Raw genomic sequence first — 19,508 nt, 5'->3', positions numbered from 1 at the left:
TACTAGCTTTTGAGAACAGCCTATGAGGGAGGCACAAACCCTCCATTATAGCAAGGTCTGACTGGAGGATAAGGCTAAATGTCTGGCACTTCGTATTCATTATCCATTGAGGATTGGGTGGCAGGTTCTCAGCAGAAATACTCCACAAACTAAACTAACTTGGCCCAGCATTTGTAGAGAACACAATAGCTTGCACAGGTTGTGCCCACTGGTTCTACGAGTAACCTTTGAAAAGGCAGAATGATAAGAGATCACATCTTGAAACTGAAGAAACTGAAGCTCAATTTGCCCAATAACTCAACTCAAGTCCAACGGTAGTAGAGAGCTATGTGCCAGGTTTGGAATACAAACCCTCCAGTTAGTTACTCCTCCATCCCAAGAGAGGCTATCCTATCGGAAGAACTGTACCCTCATCTACCTTCTGCCTGAAGCACTCATTTTGTAACTCCTTATGCCATCTGCTCTCTTAGCTCTTCCTAGACAAAGGCCTCACCTGGGTTAATGACAGATCCCTGGGGCTGGGGGATGTCACACACTTGGTAGATCTTCACTGGATTCATGGGCACCTCCTTGGTGCCGTCGTACATCAGGTTGAACTCCCTGCTTTTGTTGAGAGCACAGCGGAGCTGAGCCTTCCATTTAGCTGGGTCAGGATCGTCCACCCCTTCCTGGTACTTCCCGGTCTCCACAGCCCAAGCCTGAGGAATGAGACAGTGTGCGTGCAGACCACTGTAGGAAACTACCGCCAAGCATGCATGCTCTCCTCTCATATGCTCACACATGCACACACACCCATCCCAATGCCAATGTAGAGATTGTGGTGGGTAGTATTGACCGCAGGGACGACAAAGGCAGGTCAAAGAGAAATCAAGCTGTATGCAAACAAAGCTTTGAAGAGAGCTTTAGTTTGGGCCTTAGCACCGGCACCCGTGCAGACAATGTTGAAGCTGAAGTCTGGGGCGACACTGCAGTGCAAGCTTTACACAACCTTTCTCCTCTTCCCCGTTCTCTTCCACCCTTGTTCTTCTTCCTTTGTTCCTCTTCCCTCCTCTATCTGTTTTGCGAGGTTTTGTTTAAGATTTGACTTTTAATTATGTCTGTTTGGGGGTTAGGTATGTTAGCGTGCAGGCATGTGTCCTCTGAGGCCACAAACAGATTGCGGGATCCCCCAGAGTTGGAATTCCAGGTGGTTGAGAGCTGTGCATCCTAAGTGCTAGGGACTGACCTCCGATATGCGGCAGAGCGGTATGGGCCCCTAACCAGGAGCCATCTCTCCTGCTCCTGTCTCATTATGTAACCCCCACACTGGACGCTGCTCCAAATCCTCTCCTTCTTTAGCCTCTCCAGTGATGAAAATGAAGTGTGCTCCACCCTGCCAGGCTTTCTTTTAAAACAAGAATAGCTTACACAACAATAAGTATGACAAAAGGAAGTGAGACAACTTTCAGGGGCCAGATGTGGTACTGTCTACCTGTAATTACAGCACTGAAGAGGCTGAAACAGGGGGGCAGTGAGTTTGAAATTAACCTGGGCTACATAGTAACAGAGTCCAGGGCAACCTGGACTATGTAGTTTCAATAAAAAACAAAACAAAAATCCTCCAGGAAGCCTGCTCTGACGTTCAGCTTATCCCAACCCCTAACTGAGGGCAGCAAGCTTTCACAAATTCACACACATCTCTTCCCAGTTCTTCAAGCTCCCCTTCAAAGGAAAACTCCAGCAGTGGCCTGGAGGCGTGGCCTGGGGCGTGGCTTGGGACGCCATAGAGGGCGTGGCCTAAAAAAACACTGAAGCTTCCTCTGTTTTCCTAAGTAGGAAGTCAAAGTACCACTGCAGATAAGAGGAACAAGATTATCTGTCAAGTGAGAAGAGTGAGGAATAGCCCCAGTCCCTCAGGTGCGTCCCTCAGGTGCGTCCCTGGTGCGTCCCTGGGGAAGAGTAGACCAAGAGCTGCTTCCGGGTTCCCCTCACCAGGCTTTGCACTCTCCCCGCTGTGCCCTCTGATCACTCAACTCTCTTCCTCTTCATGTTCTCAGATATAGATAAAGGAGACCTCATTAGAGATCTGCTCTTCAAACAAGAACACACTAACCCGTTTAAATGTTTAACTTCACCACATTTTATTTAGTGAGTGTATATAAGTAGGAATTGGTTCTCTCCTTCCATATGGGTCCTGGGAATCGAACTCACGGCATGAGGCACGGGGACACCTGCTGAGCCAACTCACCAGCTTCACTCGAACCTTGTCAAGCTGTCAGGGCAGATGACTTGTCCAAACACTTGCCACAGAGAACGTTTTTCCTTTTTGATTTTTCTGAGACAGGCTCTCACTACGTACCTCAGGCTGGCCTCAAAAATTCACAGCGATCCTCCTGCCTTAGCTTTCAGAGTACTAAAACTTTAGACATACACCACCATGCCCAGGCACAGGCTGTTTCCTTAAACTGAAACTCAAGCACCCTCTTCTGAGGTCTCTGGTCCCCCTCGATCCCACCCCGCAGAGTGACACTGTCCAGTGTTAACTAAGTCTTCTTCCAGCCCATGCTCACTTCCTCCAGCCACCTTCTCTGATTTGGTTTCCTCTGTGGGTTTTGCAGTCGAGGATGAAGAATACCAACCAAGTTGAGCTACTCTGTGTGGGCTTAGCAGGCACCAGGGTGGCTAAGGCTCACTCCCTCCATAGGGAGGTTCGATTTCACTGTTCCTAGTACTGAGACACAAACCTGCCATTACCCAGTGTACCTGGCTTCTGCCTCCCCTATCTTCCCACCATTTTTTCTGACCTTCTACTTTCACACTGGCTATGACTCTATGCAGCTGATTCCACAGGCAGATTATGGAAGAAGTCTGTACTCTGGGATTCCCTTAAATCCTGTTCCTTCAACAGCACAGCTGGACTAACTGAGCCCCAGGCTAGCACCAGCTTTCTGCTCACACCCGGCCATCTCCTCAGTTAGTTTAGCTGATGCGAAGAGGGCTACACTCTTTACAAACTCAGCATCAGCACCAGGAAGGGAGAGCCATGAGGTACCATGCGGACCAACGCCGTGACATATACACAAACTGTACTCGTTCAACCCCCTCCCTGAGCCTGGTCACTGTGAAGAACCTATTTCTCTTTCTAAAATTGCTTGCTTTTATATTTTTGTAGTACTTTACAAATATCTCCACACACTTTACTTGATTTTTTTCCATGACAATTCTAAGAAGCAGATAGACTGGCTTCACCCCAACTCCAGTTTAAGGAAAAACCAGAGCCCAAAGAGGTTGCATGCATTACTCAAGACCAACCCCAGGGTTGGTGATTATAGAAGTTGATGTTGGGGGCTGCAGAGATGGCTCAGAGGTTTAGAGCACTGACTACTCTTCTGAAGGTCCTGAGTTCAAACCCCAGCAACCACATGGTGGCTCACAACCATCTGTAAAAGACATCTGATGCCCTCTTCTGGGGTGTCTGAAGACAATTACAGTGTACTTAGGTATAATAATAAAATCTTTTTTTAAAAAAAGCTTAAAAAAAAAAGAAGTTGATGTTGAACAGTTAAGTTCCTACTCAAAAGGGTAAGGGGACAAAGGCAACAGGATTAGAGACTCGGGTTCAAACGCCGGAACTACCATTGATTGGCAGGGGAAGTTACTCCGCCCCACTGATGGCTTCTAATTGTACAACACAGGCTGGGAGGAAGACTTTCCCTGCATGGTCATCATGAGATTCGAGTGACATTGGGAACACACAAGTCCATGCTGGTGCCTCCCTCGTCTCTTTATCTCACCAAAAGTTCACCAGATATAGGACCTGTGACAGTGTCCTGCCTTCTACCACTCAAATGCTCCTCGGCGATCTGTCAGCAGACACACCAAAGCAAAGCTTTCCTCCAGCTCATGGGAGGGGCCTACAGGACCAGCCTCTTCCTGTGACCAATCAGATTCTGCAACAGCAAACTCAGACCCGGAGCCAGGCTGCAGGGATGCGATCCGGCCTAATCAAGCTTGACCCTTTCTCAATGCCAGCTTCACCGGTGATAGGCACTGGTCTACAGAAATTTCCCTTAACACTTTCATAACATCTATCATAATATTAATATATCAATATTCATAGATTTGGTGTTTCATTTACATACTTTCAAAGTCCTCTCAGGCCAGTTGTCTCTCTGCCTCTTACCCGCTACACCAGAGATAGGTGGGAAATAGCCAGGTCAGCATGGCTTTCCTCAGAACCCTGGACTTGACTTCTCTGCCTCTTCCTGGTCCTACAGTCAGTCAAGACTGGATCGCAGCTTGTCTTTCCAGCTTATAGATAAAGTAAGAAAAGACAAGAATCCTGGGCTGTGGGAACTAACTACTCCTGAGATGGGAGGGAGAAGTTGGTCTAAAGTGGAGAGGCAGCTCCTGAAATTGTAACCACAATGAAATACTTCTATAACCACTGCCTATTTACTTCTGTCCAAAGTCAAGCTTTGGCTTCACTTAAATTTAGTAAAGTGCTATGTGACTAAATCCTGTCTCCATCAGACTACAATGACGATCACAGAAGAATTACTTGTTATTTGTGAAAACACAATTAGGGCTTGGGATGTAACGTGGTGGTAATGTGTGTGCTTTGAATGCACAAAGCCTTGGACTGACCCTCAGGGGTGAGAAAGAAAAGGTGAAAAAAATCAGAAGAGCAGGGAAGATAAAGGGGATAGAAGGAAGAGGAAAGGTGGAAGAAAGATGTTTAAAGAATAAAATCGTGAGGCTGGAGAGATGGCTCAGTAATTAAAAGTGTTCACTACTCTTGAAGAAAAGTTGAGTAACTTGGTTCCCAGCACATACGTCAGGTTGCCGGGCAGCCCCAGGAATACAATCTTCTAACTACCAAGCTTCTCTCTCTCTCTCTCTCTCTCTCTCTCTCTCTCTCTCTCTCACACACACACACACACACACACACACCTCCTAGATCCACTGGGATATAAACTGAGTATCTTGCAGCCAATGGGAATGTAAAGACGTCAGCCTTGTAGACACAGCTAGAAAAGAGGAATCACAATTTGGTCATCTCATCATATAGGTTCCGCTCTACCAGATATACCAGAATGCCAGAACAGAGAGAGTAAACAAACCCAGAATGGCCTCAGAGAACTGGAACAAAATCCAACTCAGATGGCAGAAGGAAGTTCTTTACCTTAAAAATAGTGTTTTCTTCCTCTTGTTGGGGGCTGTGCCGTGTGGCATGTTTCCAGGGGATCTGGAAGCGTTTAGAATCTCTGTGTAGCCAGATGAGACCAGGGTAGAGGCCACTGTCCACCTGGGCCACCAGCCAGGGCTTCAGCCGGACTCTTCGAGGGTGGAGGGCCATGGTCTAGGACTAAAGAAAAGGAAAGAGTGGAACCAGCCACCAGGAACTTTCCCAGCCACTGTTCCCATGCACTGCGGCTACAGTTTCACTAGATTACCCCAAAGAAATCAAATATGGCAGTAAACTGTGCCAAAGAGAGGAGAAGGAAAGAGGTAAAAGGGTTCTTTTGATTCTTATTGCGAAGCCATTTATACTTCATGCTCCAGCCAAATCAGACTTATCATGCAAGCAGATCACATTTCTTCTATTTAAATCTTTAAGCAGAGAAATGAAAGGTGATGTCATCCTCGCTGAAGCGGAGCTTCCTTGGGGGCTCTGCAAGGTTAAGGCAACTGCTCTTTTCAATCTTGCCTCAGGAGAGGGAAGGAAAGTTTTGGAAACTTTGGGCCAGAAGCTAAACAAAGTATCCTTCCAAGAAGACAATGGAGAATGGTTACTTGAGAGAGAGAAGCAGGTGAGGGGCGGGCCCTGGTTCCAAAGTCCTCACTTGGGTGAGCAGGCAGTCTTTCCGCCAACCCAGACAGCCTTGCCTCTTCTGGCTTCTAGCAAAAAGAGTCCCGGCTGATTTTCACTGCCTGAGGTACAGCTTGAGAACACTTCCCCATTGTGAGCCTGGGAAAGCTCTAAGAAGCCCTACAATAACCAAATTCTGTTGTCACAGCTAAGCCCTGCACAGCTAAGCAGGCCTCCTCACCTGGGTCTGTTTATCTCCCCACAGAGGCTGGAGGAAACCAACTGGTTCCAGGCGCCAGACTGGGTAAAGTCTGCGATTGATTCTCCTCGAAACATGGACGCTGCAGATAACATTCTACAGCGGCCAGCACTCTCGGCCCAAAACAAAGGCCTGTGGATTGGGTGCCAGAGGCAAAGTCACTCACTAGAACACTGTCTGCCTGGGGTATTGTGCTAGATTCTTTTGGATGAGATCAGGTGTGTTCAAGGTAGCACAGACATTTCTGGGGTTTTAGTGTTCTTATTTTGTTTCTACTTAAGATAAAAATGGACACCTGGAAAAAGTAAGTCATTCCACAAATATTTGTTCACCAGCAGCCGTGTGCCAGGCACTGTGCTAATTACAAACACCGCTCATGTTCTCAGCCTCTGTTCATTCCTTCTTGAGGAAACCAGCCTGAGACTATAAGCCCCACAACGCCCTGAAAATGCTACCTTCTTCACTCCAGAAAGCCCTTAGCAGGGTCACAGTTCTGAAACGAAGCCAGTTGAGTCAGCTGAACTACCTTCAGAAAAGCTTAACCATGGGTGACCCCTAATTTCACTCATTTCCCTGGGCAGGTTCCACCCAAATACAGGAAACTCAACCCAATTCAATTGCTGGCACTTTAAGAGTAAGGTAGGATCTGAGCCTTCTGACCCAATTTCCAAGTCCAGCAACTGAAACCTTCCCCCTGAGAGCACAGCTTGCTGGGCAGGTGAGCTGAGCATAGAGCCTTCTAGAGCCTTGCTCTTGGCCCTTATTAGGGGTGCTTCATAGGGCATCACATGGAGCCAGGGAGCATGTGGAAACCCACTGAGAAGCAACTACAAGGCAGGAGGACTGAAGATCAAGGTCAGACTGGGTTACATGAGACCCTAAGAAATATCGACAAGGAATCTATACCCCAATGGCAAGTTCTGCCTTTTCCTCCAAGGTCCTACTCTTTCTAGAAGAAGATGGGGCAAGAACAGGGAGAAGACCTACTAGCCTAGCACTGGGCTAAGAACAGCCCCACTGTAGTCCTGAGAAGTCCAGACTGGTTTTGTCGCACATGAGAAATCCACTTCTTGTTGGACAATGCGCCTGAGGGCATATTATAATTGATTCGTGGCCATCAAGAACAAAATGAAGATAGGCATGACAGTAGTCTACACTGGCAAGGCAGGAGGAAGAGCCACCCTAGTCACTGGTGACTAAGATCCACACTCTGGATTCTCCATATTCTCCCAAGATGGAGCCACACATGCATGGCTCCTTAGCCTGCCCTCCTCTACCTTACTTCCTTCTCTGCAACCCTCTCTGCCTTCAAAAAGTCAGCCAAGAGTTCCTCCATCTGCCATTTGAGATTCTTAGAACAGTTATCGGGGGAGGGTTAAAACAGCCAAGATGTCAGAGAAGGAAAATGGTTTATTAAACCAAATCCATGGGCTGTAAACCCCACAGTCATGGCTGTACAGCAGTATCTCCACTCCATAACACACAGAGACATAAACCAGGAAAAATATTGCAAGGTACCAGATATATGTAGTGCTCATCCAGAATTTTGTACACTTCTCTATATGCTTGTCATATATATATATATATATATATATATATATATATATATCCCATATTTTTTTCAATTCCTAATTATTTAAAACTGCAGCAGCATTTTTCTACACCTAGGGACAGTGAGTGACACTTCTCAGGATGGATAGCAGCACCATCCTCCACATAAACACAGACTGTATAGTGTCACCTGTGAATCTAAGATGTGGTGTCAGCCTCATTTGACAGCTGAGTTAACTGAGGCACAGGAATAAGGTTAAGTGGCCTCTACTTTACCTCTGGGTTGCACCAAACCCTGCCTTTGTGCCCTGCATTCTAAGCCTCCCCCATTCTACACATAAGATATAAACCAACAAGGACCCTGAGGAGAAGCCACCACACTGAGAGGAAGAGATTTCAAATCTCTTCTAATTTCAAAAAAGACATCTAAATCAGACCTCTCTAAACCTTCAGGTCACTGAAGCTGTGCCCTGCCATCTCCAGCTGCCACCACATGAAAACGAAAGGTCTGTTTTCTCTGACAGGTAGGAACCATCCAGTGATAAGGCCACCACCCACCTTCTCACTGTGAGCAGAGGGCAGGGGCACTTTCAGACTCCCGGGGCACTAACTGTCCTCTCATTGCCTGTTTCAGGAGCGGATCCTTTATAATCAACACCCCACCGCCTCTGCAGTCTTCGCTGGGCTTTCCAGGACCACAGACCTCAATCTAGAAGGCTGTAGTGGTTTGGGCCAGGTCTCAAAAGGCAGCTGTTGGGACTGCCCTAATTTCCCATTCTTCCCAAAGGGAACTGAAATGACAGCTCTGTGGATTTTCGCCATGCCTGGGAGCAAATGCTGGGCTCCTGGTCACATCCTCACACACCTCCTTCCTGGGGGTTTGGAGTTGGTGGATGACAAGGCCAAGCTGTAGGCCACAGTGCTGTCATGCGTGACACCGAGATCTAACTAGCAACTTCACCAATCCCTGCCCAAGCACCTTCGTCCTGTCCCTTCCCTAGCTTCTATCTGGATAACCACCAAGAAAACGGGAAGGCTAGTGACCACTTTATCACCGAGAGAAGCACAGCAGCCCAGGCCTCCCTTCCAGGCAGGTATGGGAGACTTTCTGCTCTCTGCACCGCCTCCAGCCCCTTCAGGCCAGGAGGGCCTCACCCGCAGAGCTGCCACGCCTGGCGCCACCCTCCCAGCACCTAGCTTGGCTACCTGGAACTCCACAGACGTTTCCCAGGCCCAGTGTGAGCGGCCTTGACTGTGTTAAACACTCGGAAAAAAGGAAAACAAGTCTGCCCAAACCCTAGGTCATCCTTATCCCGATTTCCCCTAAAAAGCCACCAGGACCCAGGGCCTCGGGGCCTGGGAAGTCCCCGCTGGGACACAGGAGCCAGCCTCTGAGTAAGCTAGTTAAAACCGGAGGAGCTAGAGTGGAGGGGATGCCTTCGCTCCATTCGATGGTGGAGCTGGCAGAGCAAATAACAAGCTCTTTCTACGGGAGGGGATTATTAGAAGGGGCCCGGTGCCGTCCCAAAACTACTTGGAGAAGGGTGCCCAGGACCCAGCCTGGTGCGGGACACGAAACCCAGCCAGCTCCCCCGCCCACACCAACTCCAATGGGCCCGGCCCCACCCGTCAGGTGTCTGTCCTCCCTCAGGTGGCTTGCCAACGCCGGCGTTCCCACCTGGCCTCTGTCGGTGCTCAGGAGCAGGTGCACCGGAGTTCACGCCGCCGCCGTAGCACAGGAGCTCCCCCGACGGCTGGGAGCGGCTGGGAACCGCGGGCTCCTCTGCGGCCCGCACAGGCCCGCACCTGCCCACCTCGGTGCCCGGTGCTTCGTGCCTAGCCCGGGATGCCACAGCCCCTGCACCGTCTGGTCACGCCCTCCAGGTGTGGCCACATCCCCCGGAGTTCAGGATTGGTGCATTGCGAGAAATCTGATACTCTGCGTTCCTGGGCCGTCGGCCCCGCCCCGCCTCTTCGTCACCCTATGCCCCTGCCACCGAGTGAGGGAGCGGTCCTTGTGTGGGCCTCACCCTGCGGGTGTCCTATCGTCCTGGGGACTAGGGGGGCGGGAGGGCTGTTAGGGGATCACGTCAAAATAGAAGAGCGTCGCCCCTCCCTGCACAAGACAGGGTTTTGAGATTGGGCCCCACAACTAACTAGTGCAAAGTCCTCAGTAGGTGGACTTGGCTTTGAGAAACTACTCCAGGACTTGTCAATGCACCTTCCAGGACTGCCCGTGGACCCCGTGTACGACCTTACTTTCTCATCTATTCAAAGACGACCGCAATTTCCACTTTTTCCAGTCTCCATGAAGTGCTAGTTGAAAGCACAGACCCTGGAGCCAGTTGTGGCGTTCAAATCCCCGCCCCGCCCCCACCCCCATCAGGCCCTAGAGACCAAAGAAAGTTTTCTTAGCTCTCTGGGTTTCCATTTCTTTTCTGTAGAATGGGATTTCTAAATCTGCCTGTCTGGTAGATTATGTGGGCATTCAATTTGTGTCTAAAGTACGTAGCACTTTCTGTTATTATTGCAGAGGGTAGAATATCCCACAATGCCTTGCAGAGTAAGAGTGTCTTTTCTGAAACCTGGAGTTCATGTCCTGTGTGCCTTGACGAGTGCCGCCCACCTTTCCTATCCATGGATCAACTATGAAAGCAGCGTCCAGGCAGTGATGCAAACCCCTCACCGGCAAACACCGCTGTCACAAGGAGATGGAACACGGGCGGGCGAGGCACTTAGGAGGAAGCCTGGGGACGTAGCTCCTTTATAGAGTGTTTCCCTAGTATATCAACGCCCTGGGTGAGAACCGCCCCACTGCCGTTAGAATAACAGCAATGAAGGACGTCCACCACTCAGGAGACTGAGATGGGAAGACCGAGCCTTCCTAGCCTTATACGGTACGGGGTGTAGTTAGTATTAGCTGTCTGGACAGCCAGAGGACAGGCCTATGGACATGTGGGGATGCGTGGTGGGTTGTATTGATTAAGGTAGCCTCTGAGAATGTCTGAGAGGGATTGTCTTGACTAAACTAATTGATGAGGGAAGACCCATCTTAATTGTAGCAGAACCGTTCACACAGCAAAAAAATAAAATAAAAATGGAGAAGCTAAGCCGGGCTTTAGCATGCATGTGTCTCTGTTCCCAGCTAAGGAAACTTGAGGCTCCTAGATGTTGAAATCCCAGGAGTGACAGGCTGAATGCATTCCTGAATGGATCCAGGGAAAACTTTTCTCCCTTAAGTTTCTTTTTCTTGTTATTTTATCACAATGGGAAGAAAAAATAAGGCTCAGTGAGTTTGAGGCCAGCCTGGGATCCACACTGAGACCCTGTCTAGAAACAGCAAAGTAAGATGATAAGGAAGAAATGGCGGGTTGTCATTGGGATGGGCTGAGGGAGGGGCCCCAGGACCAGAGTGCAGCTTTATTTGGATGCTTAAGGATGTGACGGAGTTAAAATGAGGTCATAGTGTTGGCTCTAATCCAATATGACTTCTATCCTTATAAAAGAAGGAGAGTTGTACAAGGCAGCAGCACAGAATGAATATGATTCAGAGATAAGGGAGAAGACAACGTCATTGAAAATTCAAAGGCAGAGGCCCGGAATCCCTTCCTTCCTTCCTTCCTTCCTACAGTTCCCATCCGAATGACACCACAGCACTGCCCTTCTAAACACCTAAATGGCAAGACAGTAAGCAATCTGTCTGTGGCGTCTATTCTGGTGAGAAAGTAAGTTAATATAAGTTGGCTGGAGAGCCTCTGGTCAGTGATAGGTGTAGGTTTGCTTCTTGTCCCAGCTCAGCTTGGGATGTCACCGGGCAATGGCTTAGGACGGCAGGGAGGTTCTGCAGCCTGACTCAGCCAGCCTGGCTTCAACCACTGCCTGCGGTCACTCTTCCCTCTGCTCAGGGGAGGGGCTGGCTCGCCAGTCCAACCTATTCGTGATGCTCAGGAAAGCTCAGGTCTTCCCTGCAGGGCCTGAGCAAATGTCCTTTCAAGTGTGTGTGCAGGGGAAGACTACCCAAGGCCTGTCAGCTGAGAGAAGCCAGGAGCCCAGGCATGGTATTCACTCTTGCCCTGGCTGGAACTGCCAGCGCTAAAGTGACGTCTCAGGGGTCTTCTTCAGAAGTACTTTTTGAAGTGTAGGGGGCTGAGTATGATATTTGCTTGCAATCTCAGCATTTGAAAAGTTGAGGCAGGAGGCTCATGAATTCAAGACCAGCCTTGGCTATGTAGTAAGGTCGAGTCCAGCCTCCAAAGTCCAGCCTCCAAATCAAGACATGTATTTTAGACTGAGGAAGATTTATGCTGGAAGAGTAAATTCTCTAGTCCAGAGGCTAGGGACATAGCACATGCGAAGCCGTGGGTTCAATTCTCTAGTTCAGGGCTAAGACTGGCTTAGAAATGTTTATTTGGTTCACATTGCATCCTAAGAACTGAAAAGTTTCATGTAAGCCCTAGTGTTCACAGTATGTCTTTGAAAGTCCCACTGAGGACAGACCCCTGGCCAGCTAGAAATGTTGCCCATGCAGAGGGAATCTGTGCATCGTAGTTAATACAAAATACCCTATTAGAGTGGTTCTCAACCTTCCTAATGCTGCAGCCCTTTAATATGTTTCCTCATGTTATGGCAACCCTCAACCATACAATTATTTTGTTGCTATTTTATAACTGTAATTTGCTATGGTTATGAGTTATAATGTAAATATTCAATACTCAGTGTAGCCTGTATGTAATCCCAAAGGGGCCTTAACCCACAGGTTGAGAACTACTGTCCTATTGGGTTTACTTGATTAATTACATGAAATTGAGTATTAAACCTCAGGTTTAGGGCCCCACTCTTCATAGAAGAGGTCTCAGAGAGGTCAAGCAATTTTCTCAAAGTTAAACAGCTGAGAAGCAGCAAAGCCAGGTCTAGAACTCAGATCTGGAGTTCTTTCTAGTTGGACTTTGCTCAGCACCCCAGCCAGGCTTTATTCTGACTAGTGCTATACTGAATACTAAGCCACAAATCACACACCTGAGGAGGGCGCTGTTGTTAATGCAGTGCAAAGAACAAAACTCCAGTTCTCATTTCACTTCCTGAAGAAGCAACAGGAAGAAGGAAGCAGGGGGCAACCAGGTAGAAACCGGGGCTTCCAATAGAGAACCTGAGGTCTCAAAGCCTCATCTGTGCGGGCTGCACATAGGGTATCTTGGGAGCACTATAATGTCCTTAAGGAATGGATTCTATGTTCTCCTTAGAGGCTCAGTCCCCTCTGCTGTGGTTGGGCCTGACCTCGCCTGTCATCTTGCCCCGTGGTGTTGCCCAGGTGCTGACTCACCCGTGAGTCTGAGTTTCAGGCAGTAGTCAAATACGGCAGTACAGGGGCCTGACTCACACACAGCGCAGAGAGCCGGGGAGTCCCTCCTCTGTCCTGTCACCTCTCATTTTGTGGGAGGGAGTATCCTTCGCTTCTGGAGATGGCAACCTCTTTTAATATTGTGCACACGGCAATAAAGCAGCGAGACCCATCGTTCCTGTCTTCTTGGCAGAGCAAAGGGTGAGGTAAAACTGGAACCCCAGCCAGAGCTTGTAAAAGGGAGGCCTGAGCCTCCCTGGAGTCAGTGACAGTAGCTGCTTTCCCAGGATGCCTTCAGTACAGGGGGCTGCTGAAGAGGGCCAGACGACACCAAGCTAAGCAGTCCAGCCCTGCTTGCTCATAACAAAACCCAGGCCTTGGCGGCCTTCTAGAAGGCATTCCATAGTCCGTGGGACTGCCGCTTTCTTGGCCCTGGTCACTTCTGCCTCCATTCAGCCGTTTCAAGGTCTCAGAACTACAAATGAACCTCAAAGCCCGGCTTAACTGTGATGCAGTGGCTTTGTTGCTCATACTACTGCTTCCTCTGCCCTCTGATCCCTGTGCTCTGCATCCTAGAATTATCAAGATGCCAACGAGCAGCAGCAAAAACAAATACACAAGCAAGCCTCACTTTCTAGCTCAGACGGTGAACAGACTTTGGCTCAGGCTCTAGATCTCCTTGCTGAAGTGCCCAGTTGTTCATTTCTGACTCTATCGTTAAATCAAACACAATACTGAAAACCGCTGCCAGAGACGCCCTTTCTTCCTGGGCAGGAGGAGCAGAAGGAGAAGAAGATGAGGTGTGTCCCTCAGAACTTAGGGAGCTCACCCTGGGGCTCTCTGTGCTGTATCCCTGCCCCGAGAATCTGAGATTCCATTTCTCTCTCATGCTGATGTGAGGGGTTCCATCTACAGTATAAGAGTCAGCCACCAAACAGCACTCTGTGTGTGAAGGTGACTGACTCTTAGACTTCTGCAGGGACAGAACAGTGGCCAGACTGGGGTTACCAGTAAACAACCTACCCTGTCGCCAGAGACTGGTAGGTTGGAAAGTGTCTTAAAAGTGGCCACGCGCCACCAGTGAGGTGAGAGCTGACCTCATTGTTATCAGCTCTTCTTGGTTTTGCCGTGTGAACCATACTCACCAGGCCTCCCCCAAAGACAGGCAGATGGGAACTCTTGCCAGCCATCCTGGTACAGCCCTGAACTCAGTACGAGTTGAATAACTTCATACGGTTCACTGACTTCAGAAAATGAGGTGTGGACAGACGCTGCCTTACTCTGTGGTGAAGTGGAACAAGAAGCTATACCTCTGTCCAGCTGAGTAGCCAGACAAGTTTATCTCTTCGCATTGTTTGGATCTCTCCACTATAACGACAAGGAGAACTAGAGACACATAAATATTAATCCACGAGGTGAGGGCAGGGCACCAAGCATGAGAAGGGAGCTAAGAATAGAGAAAAAGGCTAAAGTTGTGGTTCAGCTGGCAGGATACTTGCCCGAGGTTCAAGTCCTGGGTCCTGTCTTCAGCACTGCTTAACGCCGGGCATGGTGGACCTTTTAATGCCTGCATTCATGACCGTGATGAGGAGGCAGGAGGATCCAAATTTCAAATTCATTTTCAGACACATAGTCAAGACCAGCCTGGGCTACATGAGGCCCTGTTTCTTGAAAAAACAAAACAAAACACAAAAGGGGCTGGGACACGCATCACTGGGTAAATTGTTTGCCATACAAGCGTGAAAACTTGAATTCAATTTCCCAGAATCCATGTAATACCCAACAAGGAAGTGTTCCTAAGGTGAGGGGAGACAGGGAAGTCTCTGGAAAATTGTAGGCTGGCATATGCAATAGTGGACACCAAAGAGACCCTGCCTCAACTGCACGGAGGGCAAGGACTGATGCCGAAGTTATTCTCTGACCTCCACCTACACACTGTGGCAGATACATTCTCATACTCACTCATATGAATGGACCCAGAGAGAGACAGAGGCAGAGAGACGGAGGACAGAGAATGAAATCAACAAGATATTAGAAGAAAAAATATTGCTTCAGCACAAACAGGGAGAGGCTGCTTGGGTTTAATGCTCCCTGCTGACTGCCGGCACATGCTCAGCAAAACACAAACGAAAATTTGAATAATTTTTAGATTTAAAATATGTTTATTTATGTGTATACATGCGTGCCACCTGTGTGCAGAGGCCCTTTGGGAGTCATAAGAGGCTTTGGTCCTCTGGAACTGGAGTTATAGACAGTCGTAAGCTGCCACACCACACGGGGCCTGAGAACCAAACTCCAGTGCTGTGCAAGAGCAGTAAATGCTCTTAACCGGGGGATGGGGGCATTCTTTTGGAGACAGGGTGGAGGAGGAATGGGATGAGGAACTGTTGGAGAGTGGACTGTGAGGGAGGGGGATAATGACTGGACTGAGAAAAATAATTAAAGATAATTTTTTAAAAAAAAAGAAAGAAAATTCAGAAAAGACTAAAGTTTTTGTTTGTTTGTTTTGTTTTGTTTTTTAAAGTGCTCTTAATCAGAGAGCCATCTCTCCATCCCCAGGATTTATGTATTATTTTTATTTTATTTATTTTATTTTATTATACATTACGTGTATGAGTGTTTTGCCTGCATGTACATCACACATATTCTTGAGAAAGTCAGGAGAGAACATCAGATTCCCGAGAACTGGAGTTAGAGATGGTTGTAAGCTGCTGTGTGGGTGCTGGGAATTGAAGTAGGGTCCTCTGCAAGAACAATAAATGCTCTAAATTGCTGAGCCATCCCTCCATGTATTTTAACGATCATGGCAACTCTTGTAAAGGAAAACATTTAATTGGGGCTGGCTTACAGTTTAGAGGTTTAGTCCATTATCATCATCATGACTGTGTGCATGCAGGCAGACATGGTGCTGGAGGAGCTGCGAGTTCTTGATCTGCAGACAGCAGAAGGAGACTGTGCTATCGGGCCTAGCTTGAGCATGTAAGACCTCAAAGTCTGCCCCCACAGTGACACACTTTCTTCAACAAACCTACTCCAACAAGGCCATGCCTCCTAATAGAGCCACTGCCTTTACGGTAAGCACTCAAGCCCATGACTCTATGGAGGCCATACTTATTCAAACCACTACACCATCCCCCAACAACATGCTTTATACATCAAGTTTTGGTTTTTGTTTTGTTTTTTTAAGGGGGAAGAAGAAAGAGAACTTCTGTTTCCGTCGATGAACACGTGTTCTGTGGTTACATTTCAGAGAGAGCACAGAAATCCTCAAGAAAATGAAGTATACTCAAATGTGCCTCAACTTCCCTTCCCCTGTCTCCTAATTGCATCTGCCTCAGTTTACCCTCCTTACTGTCTAGTGGCTCAATGTGATTTGTTAATGCTGCCAGTTCACTCACGCTCTTGTCTAGACAATGACAAGCACAGCTCCAGGCTCTAGTCTTCATCCAATAAAAGCCTGAGAAATCTCAAAGCAAGAGTCTAGACACTGAGCTTGGGCAGAGAGTACAGGGTCCTGTGCTCCTGTGGATTCCACCAGGACTGAGGCCTGAGCATAGATTTCAGAGCCTACTGAATATTTCTGAAGGACAGAGATGAGAAAGGACAATTGAAAGATTATTTGGCCAAGCAGTAGCCTTTCTCTTAATCCCTCTGCCTCAGAACTTTCTCTTAACTTGGTTCATTTCCCAGCCTTAGCTGAGACAAACTTCTAAGAAGTAACCTCTAAAGTCCATGAAAAAGGCAGAGACAATGACTGCAGGTTCTCTTTCTCTTTTAGAATAGTCATAGAAACAGACATTTGTCCACACAAATTCTACCACATTGTCCAAAACTAATTCAACACCACACAAAGAGTCATTTGATCTGGTTCATGCCCCTAAACATGCACAGCAAAGAACCCACCAGTTTCTACAGTCTAAATCTCAGCTTGTCCAAGTCCCACAGTCCACAAGAACACAGGAGCTCAGTGGTGACATTATAGAACTCCTGGCTACGCAAACCCTCTGCAGCAAAAGTGGTTCAGAGCTACCATAGATGGACCAACCAGTCCAGAGACCTGAGTTCACCTCACATGACACATACCTTCATTCATCTTTTGGGAAATGGCCACTGGGCAGATGCTGGACACCAAGGGATTCCCTTCCTTGAGAAACTTCCCCACTCCTGTGGTCTCCCTCCATTCTCACTGAAGGTCTCTGTCTCCACTTCTGTGTTCTCTGCTGATGCAACCACTTCCTCATTGTCTGCTACTGCAGTCACCTCCCAGACCCACACCAGTCTATGCCTCAGCCAGGCTGAGCCCCAAGCCCATCATTCTGCAGCTCAAGAGCTTTCGATCATTCCCTAACATTTCCTAAATCAAGACATTGGATCTACTCAGCCAACAGATGTGTTTCATGTTCTTACTGTGTGCCAGGCTCTGCACTTGGTGCTGAAAGCATAGCAGGGAACATGACAGCCCAGTGGCAGCTTCTGCTCTCAAGCTCTCAAGGCACCACATTCTAGTAGAGGAATCAGGAGATGAGCAAGAAAAGTAAAACTCATCAGTTACCGGTAACCCCTAAGGGCAGCCGGGCAGGGGTCTGGGACGAAGTGTGGTCAGGAAACTAGACTAAGTAGGAGATAATACTGGAATAGAGAAATGTAAAGTCTTATAGAGGAACTGGGTGTCTCCAGAGAGAAAAGCACCAGGCAGGCAGTAGACCAGCTAAAGGCCTTTTCTGTTCCCAACCATGTCAAAAAGAAGGTCATCCCAGAAAGCAGGGCAGGCAGGCGCAAGAGGCCTTAGGCAAGAGTGCATGTGCATCTGTGTGCTCAGTGTAGGTAAGGAGGTCAATGCTGCTGAAGCAGGTACAGCAGAGACTGGGCAGTGAGTGAGGGGAGAGTCGAAGGAGACGAAGCCGGAGAAGCAAGTGTTGACTCCTGCGTGAAGCATTAGGAGCCGACTGTTCAGGAGCAGAGGAGTGAAGCAATGTATCTGTCTGTAGGATCGCCTCAGCTACTGCATCTCAGAAGGGCAGGTGAGGAGCCACAACGCCCTTTCTGGCTGCAGCTATCTTTTCCAACCATGCCTCACTACCCAACCTTCTTCCCAGCAACTGTCTCAAAATTATCTCCCTTGATACACTTTGGGTTTTGTTTGCTTGATTATTCCATTTTGTTCTGACTTTAGATTATTTTCAGGCAGGGTCTCTCTAGCCCAGGCTGTTGTTCTGACTTTGGAATATTTTTAGACAAGATCTCACATAGCCTCAGACTAACTCTCTAGCTATGGGTAACCTTGAACTTCCATTCTCCTGCACCAGTTTCTCTGGAATTACAGGCTTTGAATGCATTTCCACTTGCTGATCCTTGACTGAGTCCCCACCAAGGCACTTGGGATGAAAAGGTCTGCCTCCCGATCAGATAGCGCCATTCCTTCCCAGTCACTTAGAACTTCGTTTAGTGTTCATGTTTTGTTCCTGTTTATTGAGAAAGCTGAGTCACCAGTCAGAAAGCTCCCAACTCCAAAGGAAGTCTTAACTGAGCCATTTGCATCTTAGAGGATCTCTAGATCATGTGACCCCTAGCTTTTTCCCTCCAGGAAATTCTTCCCAAAGGAAGAATCTGTGCTTAACACAGTGCTGGTGTTCTAGATGGAAAGATAGATGGAAAACCCATTCCAGGCCAAATGAATAGTGCTGCCCTGGTTCTGAGGTTTCCTGTGGGAGGGTCAGGACGCATTGGTCAGCATGGATAAGATAGACTGGAAACAGCTTGAGGGGGTCTAGGTGTCCTCCAAAGGAACTCAACACTCCCACTTACAGCGGGGGCTTGTGAAAAGACTAACAGCAACAGACAGTATTCTGTAAGTTGAGTGTATCTGGAACCGTGAGTGCCTGGGCCACTGGAGAGCTTTCTTCTCTAAGGAGCTACAGTCGCCCTACAGATTACAGATGTCAGGCTCAGTTTGTACTGGGAAATCGGGTTTTCTGTAAGCATCATGAACTTTGCATACATTTGCAATAGTTTTAAACAATGTGTGCCTTAGAAAATATGAGAAGGGGTTAAGACAAAGGCTCAGAGGAAAAGGTTGAGAGTAAGAGTTCTTGTCTCACAAGCACAAGGACCTAAACTCAAATCCTCCATCACCTGTGTAAACTGTCCCTGTCGCTGTCTGAAAGGTGCCTGTGGTCAGTTTCAAATCTGAATTGCTGAACTTTAAGGTACATGAGCTGGCATGCAATGGAGACCCAAAGCAGGCAGAGTTCTCCATTAGTTTCTACCACCCACTTCCCTGGGGTTATTTCCTCCTGTGACCACTAACCTGCACATGGTTTCTTCTACTTTTAAATCCCCAGAGAAACTTCAGACCCCATGTCTGGGACTGGCTTTTTCTCCAAATTTTGTTTGAACCAAGGAATTAGATACAAGGCAGCAACATGCCACCTGACTCTCCAATTACAGAGACTCCTGCATGTCTTTGAACTACTAGTCATAGTAGCGGCTTCCTGGCCTGTCAGGGGCCAAGAACAGTCTACCAGGCCTGTGCTGGCCAGGTGCCTGCCTGGCTAACTCCAGGGATGCCC

General features: G+C 48.2%; 2 protein-coding genes across 3 annotated transcripts in view; one reads left to right on the top strand and one right to left on the bottom strand.

Moving 5' to 3' along the window:
• Window positions 1-6,472, top strand: part of Traf3ip3 (TRAF3 interacting protein 3) — a 46,971-nt gene extending 40,499 nt beyond the window's left edge. The window contains exon 16 of the mRNA XM_052201010.1: window positions 6,386-6,472. Coding sequence (XP_052056970.1) covers window positions 6,386-6,457 — 72 coding nt within the window. The 3' untranslated portion in view covers window positions 6,458-6,472. The remainder of the gene's footprint in view (window positions 1-6,385) is intronic.
• Window positions 1-17,144, bottom strand: part of Irf6 (interferon regulatory factor 6) — a 28,484-nt gene extending 11,340 nt beyond the window's left edge. Inside the window, exons 1-3 of one of the 2 annotated variants that reach the window (XM_052201014.1) lie at window positions 17,023-17,144; window positions 5,165-5,347; window positions 494-698 (exon numbers count right to left, since the gene is read on the bottom strand). In XM_052201014.1, the coding sequence (XP_052056974.1) occupies window positions 494-698; window positions 5,165-5,338 (379 nt within the window). In that variant the 5' untranslated portion in view covers window positions 5,339-5,347; window positions 17,023-17,144. Of the gene's footprint in view, window positions 1-493; window positions 699-5,164; window positions 5,348-9,279; window positions 9,378-17,022 lie in introns of those variants that run through there. The other variant, XM_052201013.1, reaches the window with a different exon arrangement.
• Window positions 17,145-19,508: the final 2,364 nt, after the last annotated feature.

The sequence above is a fragment of the Apodemus sylvaticus genome, chromosome 12, assembly GCF_947179515.1.
Source record: "Apodemus sylvaticus chromosome 12, mApoSyl1.1, whole genome shotgun sequence".
Taxonomy (NCBI): domain Eukaryota; kingdom Metazoa; phylum Chordata; class Mammalia; order Rodentia; family Muridae; genus Apodemus; species Apodemus sylvaticus.
This window is presented reverse-complemented; position numbering and strand designations above follow the sequence as displayed.